The following is a 10,104-nucleotide window of genomic DNA, read 5'->3' on the forward strand; positions in this document are numbered from 1 at the left end:
TACGAGTGTGACCCGTCGCTAATTCTGTCGCTAAATTCAACCCTAAAATAGAAAACTCGCCACGTGGCAATGCTGGATTTTACTCCCCCAACTATTATTCTCAAGTTTTCTATCGGATTTGAACCCCTAACCTCTCATGACCAAATTTAACACATGAGCTAGCCGATCTAGAAGCCTTCTTGTTTATTGTTATACATAAAATATATTTATAATATTCTCTTCCAAATATTTTAAAATTATATTTATACACCAAAATTTCATAAACTTATTTAGTAATATTAATTTTAATATTTAATGTTAGTAAAGGGAAATGAATATTAATTTTAATTTTATTTCATTATTAATTCAAATAAAACTTTATTAACTATTATATTAGCAGTGAAAAATTATGTTTTTATTTTAATTTTAATTTGTAATATATTTAAAAATTATTAATTTAATTTTTAGTAATATTAATGTTAGTAAAAATTATTATGATATGTTTAAATGTAAAATTTTTAATTTTTACTTATTTTTTTTATTTTTTAGCGACGGGATTGGCCCGTATTTAAATTTTAATTAATTTTATTTTTATTTTTAGCGATGGGGTTGAGCCTGTCGCTGAATTTAAATTATTTTTGTTGATTTTTTTAATTTTTTAGCGAGGAGGTTGAGCCTGTCGCTAAATTTGAATTATTTTATTTAGTTTTATTTAATTTTTTTTATTTTTTAGCGACGGGGTTGAGTCCGTCGCTAAATTTGAATTATTTTTTTTTTTTTTAGCTACAGATGTGACCCATCGCTCAATTTTAATTTTTTATATTTTAGCGAATTTGAATTTTTTTATTTAATTTATTTAATTTTTTTTATTTTTTAGTGATGGGTCAATCCGTCACTAAATTTTAATTTTTTATTTATTTATTTTTTATTTTTTAGCGACAGGGTTGAACTTATCGCTAAATTTGAATTATTTTATTTAATTTTATTTTATTATTTTTATTTTTTAGCTACAGGATTAACCCGTCGCTAAATTTTAATTTTTTTTATTTTTTTATTTTTTAGGGACTAGTGTTGCTCGTCGCTAAATTTTAATTTTTTTATTTAATTATTTTTATATTTTAGTGAATTTGAAATTTTTTATTTAATTTTTTTATTTTTTATTTATTGTTTTTACTTTTTAGCGACGGGTCAACCCATCACTCAAAATAAAAAAAATTGAATAAAAATTTAAATTCATTAAAAAATAAATAAATAAATTTAAAATTTAGATAAAAAAAATTATAATTTAGCGACGGGTTACTCCCGTCGCTAAAAATAAAAAATAAATAAATAAAAAATTTAAAATTTGGATATAAAAAAATAAAATTTAGCAATGGGTCAACCCTGTCGCTAAAAAATAAAAATAAATAAATAAAATTTAGCGACTAGTTACTCTCGTCGCTAAAAATAAAAAAAAATTAATTTCACTAAAAAGTAAAAAATAAATAAATAAATTTAAATTGTGGATATAAAAAAATTACATAAAAAATTAAATTAAATTCACTAAAAAATAAAAAAAATTAAATAAAAAAATAAAATTTAGCGACGGAATTTCCGTTGCTAAATTTAGTGAAGGGTATTCCGTCGCTAAATTAAAAAAAAATTAAAAAAATTAGCGACGGAAATTCCGTTGCTATCCGTCACAAACTAGCCACGGAATAATTCCGTCTGTAAATTTCATCGCTAAATATGATTTTTCTTGTACTGAATTATCAACTATGGTGAGAAAGTATCTATAACTAACATATGTTGGAACATAATATGGCCACCAAGTGTCACAGTGAACTAAGTCAAAGGCATGAGGAGATAGATGGTTATTAGATACAAAAGACAACCTTCTCTATTTGGCTAATGGACATATGGAACAAGAAACATCCTCAGTGTTTTTATAGTTCAACAGACCTTTCAAATTTTTCGTCTTATGAAATGAAATATGTCCAAGTCTATTATGCCAAGTATGTTTACTTACAACATGTTTCATATGAGCAGAAGAAATACATGTTCTATCTACTAGTTGACATTTAGAATCAATAGAATCAGGATCAATGACATATAAACATTCGTGAAGATTACCCTTACAAATCATCTTCAAATGTTTGACATCCTACAAAAGACATGTGCGAGAGAAGAAACTAAAACTCATACAATTTTTCTTTGTCAGTGCACGAATAGAGATCAAATTAAACTTAAACTGAGGCACAAGCAGGACATTCTTAAGAACTAAATAGTGACTAAGTTGTACATTCCCAACATATAACACAAAAATCTAAGAGTGGTTTGGCAGATTAATATATGTGTTCTGAATTGGTCTTAAATGAACAAATGAAGACTGGTTGAAGCATATAAGACTAGTGGCCCCATAATCCACTATCCAATACCTAAGATTATTGAGTACTAGACTTACGGAAATAGAGAAACAAGTACCTGATTCTTGGTCTTGAGGAGCATCAGGTTCCGCCCGTGTCTTAGCCACATTTAGATGAGTGTTCAGCATGCTCAACAAATGTTGATATTGTGTAGGACTCAATGACTGCATAAAATCTCCCATAACTTGATTATTGCTAGACAAATTTTGATGAGTCTCACATACTTGGCTAACAATAGGATTCATTTTATTAGGATGTATTTGGCTAGGGTTTCTCTACTTGGACTTGTATCTAGGGGAATAACTGTGCAACTTATAGCATTTGTCAATGGTGTGACCATGAAGTCCACAGTGTGTGTGCACAATGATCTTTCTTTCTTTGTAGACCGACCATGACTAGTTTTATGCAGATCATGTTTAACATTGAATAGAACATAATCATTCCCAACAGTTTGATTAACTACATTCCTTTGATTTTCTTCTTGAGAGATTAGGGAAAAAACTTTATTAATTGGGGGAATAGGATCCATTAAGTTCATCCCAAATAGTTTTCAATTTGGTAAAGTACGCACTTATAGATAATGAACCCTAAGTTAGGTTCATTAATTCTCACCTCAGTTGGAAGATCCAAAGACCATTACTCTGTTGATACCTTTCTTTAAGTTCAGATATCATGTGTTGACTCGAAGTATATGACGTTTTCAAAAATCTCCTTAGACACAGAGTTAAGTATCCAAGATATGACTATATTATTGTTCCTTATCTAGGCATTAAGTAAATATTCATCACCTGTAGGTTTCGATATTGATCCATTTACAAACCCTAACTTGTTCTTCTCTGACAAAGCAATCACCATTGCACAACTCCAGGAGGCGTAGTTATCTCCTATTAATGGCTGAGACACCAAGACCAGACAGGGGCTATCAGAGTGATGTAAGAAGAAATGATTCATTCCGTCATCAATGGTGGAACTAAGCCTTGACGAGAAAGATGAGAGATTCTCTATCACCATAGATCAAAGATGGATGAATAGTTTTGCAGAAGAAAAGAAAATGCAAGATTTGCTATTTTTAGAAGAAATCGTCAATCACAGATCTCCAAGCAAAGAAGAAAAAAAATACAAATCTCCCGATCTTCGAACAAAAGAGAATTGAAGACAATCAATGAATCGAAAAGAGAATTGCAATGAGATCTCTGGAAAAAGGAAAGATTTGCACCGTAACTCACGAAATTGAAGAATCAAAGAAGAAATGAAGCAAGCGGAAGGCAACCTAGGGCAAGACAAAAAATAACCCTAGGGTTTCGAAATGCTCTTATACCATATCATGAGTAGGGAAAGAGACAAAAGATAAAAATGCTTTATCAATCTCAATTCATGATCTTAGCCCTTATATAATAAAACCATAGTTTCAGTAATTACAGAATACCATTATAACAAAATACAACAACTACAACAACTAATACAACAAATATTCTATTAAGAGGAAATGAGGAAGAAAGGGAGACGAAGATGGAGAGATAGAGAGGCTAAAGCTAAGTTGGCCATGGTTGACTTCAGGTTAAGTTTTATGGTTCATATTGGGAATTCAGATACCATTAATATACAGGATGAAAGAGCTGAACTGACTTCAAGTTTTATGGTTCGCATTAGGAATTCAGATACTCTTAATAACTTAATATACACGACGAGAGAGCTAAACTGTTATATGCTCCAATATCAGACTTCTCAAATTAGTGCAACTGCTTAGTTGATGACAATGGGAAAGCTTTTAGTCCTCAGTAGGAATGTTGTTACATTTCAGCTTTAAGTTTGGTGGGTTTGGGTTTGTGATCCCATTGTTGGGTTTGGCAAGCTTTTGCCTTTTGCCTTTTTCCTTTTACCTATTGTGCTTCTTAGCTCTTGTTTTGCTTTGTTCTTGATGGTACTTGTTCTCTACTTTTATTTTATAAGATTAAAATGATGAATGCACATGATTATAAGGAAGAAGTATATCTTCTTTATGTCCTCAGGACATAGCTCAAGTGCCGGTCAAGTGATATGTTGAGATTAGTACTAGTAGGTCATGAGTTCGATACTTGACTTAGGTAAGGGCCAAAGACCCATCTGCGATTTACCTCCTCTACAAAAATCGAGAATATGAGCTGTGGGGGACCGCGCAAGAGCGATAATTTCAAGTATATCTTCTTAATTGCCAAATCTTTGGTGGAGAATTTTTCCAACAACTCAATTCAATTTCCCATTACTAGAGAGATTAGACTTTTATATGTTATTAGAACTAATATAATTTTGGTGAAGCAATAAATTAATCATTTGGAGGTTTTGTAAGATGAAAGTGTAAGATTGGATTTGGCGATCCCCAAATCCAATCTTATTCTTGGCATATTTTATCCTTTTGCAATGAATATTTGTTTATATTTAAAGAAAATGTTTTGACGAATATCCATAAAATAAGTTATCCATTATCATTTCTAGCTCAAACATATGGATTGGGATTAAATTCTAATTTTTAGTAATTTATTCCAATTGAAGTAACTAGAATTCGAATTCTATTGGGATCATTTGAACTACCACGCATGAATTCTAAGTCTAGTTGTGGAATTGGATCCAAGCATATTATAAAAAAATTCTCGTAATTTTAAATATTATTTTACATTATAAATCTCATTTTAAAAGCTTTTTAATGGTTCCACTTAACAATTTAAAAGAATAAAAATAAGACTTAATTTAAAAGAAATAAAATATGATTAATCAATTACGGATTGCTACATAGATTACTACTATTAATTAGTATAGGATACTAAAAACAATGGATTGTGAGTCATATATCATATTGTATGAGATACAGATAATAAATATATGAATAGGTATTGGTTGAATATCTATCGAATGTGATGCATATAACAGATCACGTGATTAAGAGGGTTAATGATATATTATTGGCATTTGATTGTATAATTAGTCTTCGAACTAAAGGTGACATAGTTATCTTCTATGTTGCACGGAAACACCTCATAAGTGTCGTTTCCCCGTTTTCGAAACGTTTCGGAAATGTTTCTTATTTCCGTTTTGGACCCTATTTATGCTTATTTTTTTTAGAAAAATGTTCGTTTTCACGTTTTCGTTTCTTATCGGAAATGTTTCCCGTTTCCGTTTCCGTGCAACATAGGTTATCTTTATATGCTAGTGTTAAAAATTTTTCGTTGCATGAAATTGTCTGAATGAGGTAAAAATATTTTTTGTGTGATCTTTATTAGTAACGCGTGAAGATAAGTGATTATTGATGAGATTTATTGATTTTTGACATAAGGAAAACATTTAAAGAAAATGTTTTGATGAATATTCATAAAATAAGTTAGCAACTAGAAGAAAGAGAGAAAGGAAATAATTAAAGTAAAGTCACCTCAGGTTGAAAAAAATCGCACTCCAATCATTGAGATATCAAAGGAAAGCCAAATTAGCTTTCACGTGATCAGCTCAAGCCCAGTTAACGCGCATGTGAAAAATGCGAAGTGGGAAGTGACAAAATTGAAATTAGAGGGAAAGGAAATTAAAAAAGCAAGGGCAGCTGTGCAGGCGCAATTATTGCGCTGCAAGAGAAGAAGAAAAGTTGAGGGCAAATGGAGGTAGAATTGTTCTCCCAATTGCCCTATCTATAATAGAATATATAATATATATATATATTATTTTCTCACCTCACTCTCTCCCTTTTCCTCTCGGCAATTTATATTATATATATATTAATGGATTAACAGAGAGAAAAGAACGAGCAGTGCGTGAAGCACTTCTTTCTCAAGCCTCCTCCGTCCGTCCAACAAGCAATATTGATCTGTTGAAGCACCAATACAGTATACAGAATTGATCTGTTGCCGCGTGGGGCAGCTCTTAACTTATACTACCCGACGGAAATGTGGTATTGTCAGGTCCCCCCCCCTCCGCCCACCCCCCCCGATGATGAGGCCCAAAAGTCTTAAAGAGAGACATGGTGTGACTTTACGCGAATCCCCATACAATTAACTTTCTTTCGCTTGTAAAGCCTGTGGTGACTCTGTCACTTTCTTACACTTAATTGTCGGATTACATCATCTATGTTACAACACGAACAAAATATTATCTAAATTAATTTTTTTTTAAATATTATATGTTTAATATATGAGCCGGGGTAGGACCCGATTTGAGCTTATAATAAATGCATGGGAAATGCATAATTGAGGCCGAAATGAGAAGCCAGAGACAAAGGATTTAAAGAGGGAAGGTATGGCTTCCAATAATTGAAATTTCACCACATATTCTAAGGCTTACCTCTTTCAAAGGTTGCTTCTGAACTCTACAGATGGGCGTGGGCATTGCCCAATTCATTAACTCTTCCAGATGGGTACAGGTCAGTGGGTGTGGGTCGGGTTTTGTAGGGTCCAACTGCCAGTTTGATTTCATCATGCTTATCTATACTATTATATCTCTATGTATCCTATTCCTCCCATCATTTATCATTCAACTTTGGAATTGATGGGTGGCATTTAGATATAAAAAAAAAAAAAATAAAGCACGATATTTCATTATTAAAAAAAAAAGAACAAGTAAGAGATTATCTAAAATCATCAAAACTATGAGTTTCAATGCATGTAGTATTATATTAGGTTGTCATTTTTTATAATTAAAATAGATATTTTTGTCTGGACAGTAATTGACGTATTATTAATAATTTATTAAAAAATATTTGAATTGAGAATTATTTGCATCTTAAGTTGACATTTTTCACAATTAAGGATATTTTTATGAGAGTCGTCCATTTTTATTTTTTTACGTTAAGTTTTCATTTTTAGTTAATAAATAAAAAATTAATTATATCATTTGATAATCTTATCACTTTTCATTTTTTAACTTCAACAGTTACTAGATTGATCTGCATGTAGTATTATATTAAGTTGTCATTTTGTATAATTAAGATATAATTGATGTATTATTAATAATTTATTAAAAAATATCTGAATTGAGAATTCTTTGCATCCTAAGTTGGCATTTTTCACAATTAAGGGTATTTTTATCAGAGTAGTCCAATTTTGTTTTTTTTTTACTTTAAGTTTTCATTTTTAATTAATAAATGAAAACTAATTATATCATTTGATAATCTTATCACTTTTCATTTTTTAACTTCAATAGTTGCTAGACTGATCTGACATGATGATGTCTAAGTTAGTCTTAAATATTAGTCTTAAATATTAATGAAATGTAAATTGATGATGATTATTAAATATTAATGTGAGTAAAATATTGATTGAAATTAAAAATACAGACATTAAGCAAATATAGTTTTAGAAAATATTTTTTAATTTCTGATCTAATTTTACAACTAAAGATGTCTAAACATTTTATGTTTCAAATAATCATAGCATTCTTTTTGAAAATTTTAAAAATACCAAAAATAATGTTTTCCAATTCATAATAGTTGAAAATTTAAAAATTGTTTATATAGAAAAAATGTTTAAAATTTTTGAAGTGTTTAATAATTTTCAGAAATAGCTAATAATTTTATCAAAGGTGTTTATAATTCTCTGATTGTACACAAACTTTATATATAAATGACATCTAGTTTAGTTGGCTACATTTTCTGGTTTTCTATATTTTAGATTATATCTTTAATTTTTAACCAATTTCATCACATTCTTTTATTTTAATTTTGTTCACATTATGTATATATATATATATACAGTGCCGTACCTGAGATTTGGGGGCCCTGAGACGAAATGTAAAAATGGGCCCCCGAATCATAGAGTATATTTAAATTTTATTTTTTTATAATAAAATATAAAATAAATAAATAAATATTTATACCATATCAAAGAATAAATTTGAAAATTTTCTAAATTATCAATTAAAAACTACTCTCCTTACAGTTTTGGAGGCAAAAATATCAATCAAGTTTACATAATCAAGCTGTTCTAACATTTTTTTCTCAACAGACAACATAGCCAATCCATTCAATCTATCTTGTGACATAGTTGAGCGGAGATAAGTCTTGATCAACTTCAACTTGGAGAAACTTCTTTCTGCAGATGCAACTGTAACTGGTATAGTTAACAAAATTCTGTACGCTACACAAGCATTTGGGAAACACCCATCCATTCTCTTCAAATAGTTCACCATATCAATTGCTTTTTTTGTTTCTTTTGGTAAAGAGTATTTCAAGATTGTCAACTCCAAAAACAAATCATCTCCATCAATATCAGAATGACCATTATGCGTCAAGGATTTTTCAAGATTCTTACAAGAGCCCAATAAAGTATCATCATCAGCACACTTCAACCTCTCCAAATTAAACAGAAATCCAAATGTTTCCTCATATTTTTTAAATTGTTCAAATCTAGTTTGAAATGAAGAACGAGCTCGATCAATTATGAAGAGAAAATAATTTACTCTAAAAGAATCTTCTGCTGATTGTGTTATCTCATCACTGCCATCCTCATCAAACTGTTTCTTTCTTCGAATCATACGTTTTTCTCGAAATACAGCTTCAACTCCTATTTCATTTGCTATTTGTTTCGCTTCAACCATGGCCTTATCAAACCCAGATTCTCTATAGTCATCAAGAAACAAAAGAAGTCCTTCTAAAAGACTGATAGCAACATCAATATCCATATTTTCAGCTTGAAGGAATTTACTTACAATGTTGATTGCATGCAACAACTTGTACCAAATTACCATGCCAAGCAAAAACTCAAAATTCTGAAGTTCATGTGTTGCTAAGGACTCAGCTTCGCTCTTTGTTTTAGGATCTTCACTAGTATCTACCAAATCAAATAAAGCATCTATTATTTGTACAGTTTGCTCTTTTATAGGCCTCACACTTTCAACATGACTTTCCCAACGTGTTTGTGACAATGGCTTAAGTGTAAGACCTTTCACATGATCTTTGAAAATTTTCCATCGCTTGGTAGATGAAGAAAACAATGTATAGATGCGTTGTATCACTCCAAAAAATGACATAGCTTTAGGACAACAATTTGCCATATCACATAAAGTCAAATTAAGACTATGACAACCACATGGAGTATAAAAAGCCCTCGGATTTATTTCAAGTAATCTTGTCTGTACACCTTTATGCTTCCCTTTCATATTAGACCCATTGTCATACCCCTGACCTCTTATATCATCAATGTCCAGCTCAAGATTGGTCAACATGTTTTTAAGCTCAGTAAAAAGTCCAAGCCCTGATGTATCATCAACCTTTAAAAATTCTACCCAATATTCTTCTACCATTACAGAGTTTGTTGAATAATCCACACATCGTATTACAAGGGACATTTGCTCCTCATGACTAGCATCTGGCGTACAATCTAATATGACCGAAAAATATTTTGCTTGCTTAACTTTTCTAAGAATTGAACTTTTTACCTCATTTGCCAACATTTGTATCAATTCATTTTGAATTTTAGGGCCCAAATATGTATAATGAGTCTCATGTGCTTGAATACGTCGAATGTGCTCCTTCATAATCGGATCAAACTCAGCAATCATTTCAATCATTTGCAAAAAAAGACCATTGTTTTCTACATACAACTTCTCACAATCTCCTCGAAATGCCAAGTTATTTTTTGCTAATCTTTGCACAACAGCTATTATCCTCTTCAACACTTGTCTCTAGTGTTCTCTTTCTTTATTGATTTCAATCTGCACACTTTGATCAATTGTCTTATTTTTACTCAGTCTTGTTTCTAATTCAATC

At 30.4% G+C, this 10,104-nt stretch overlaps 1 protein-coding gene across 1 annotated transcript; it reads right to left on the reverse strand.

The window, feature by feature from the left end:
- Nucleotides 1–3,146: 3,146 nt before the first annotated feature.
- On the reverse strand, nucleotides 3,147–9,658 carry LOC127794714 (uncharacterized). Its single transcript, XM_052325962.1, has 2 exons — nucleotides 8,262–9,658; nucleotides 3,147–3,278 (listed from the first exon to the last, which is right to left on the reverse strand). The coding sequence occupies exons 1-2, from the start codon at nucleotides 9,636–9,638 to the stop codon at nucleotides 3,147–3,149; spliced, it is 1,509 nt and encodes a 502-aa protein (XP_052181922.1). The 5' UTR covers nucleotides 9,639–9,658.
- Nucleotides 9,659–10,104: the final 446 nt, after the last annotated feature.

The sequence above is a fragment of the Diospyros lotus genome, chromosome 2, assembly GCF_014633365.1.
Source record: "Diospyros lotus cultivar Yz01 chromosome 2, ASM1463336v1, whole genome shotgun sequence".
In the NCBI taxonomy this organism is placed as follows: Eukaryota; Viridiplantae; Streptophyta; class Magnoliopsida; order Ericales; family Ebenaceae; genus Diospyros; species Diospyros lotus.

What these genes read in the sequence shown, in the direction of transcription:
- LOC127794714 (XM_052325962.1), bottom strand. Translation starts at nt 9,638, where the DNA reads ATGGTAGAAGAATATTGGGTAGAATTTTTAAAGGTTGATGATACATCA. An exon ending in CCAAAACTGTAAGGAGAGTA is followed by an intron (nt 3,279 to 8,261) that starts GTTTTTAATTGA and finishes TTGGTGTCTCAG; the next exon opens with CCATTAATAGGAGATAACTA.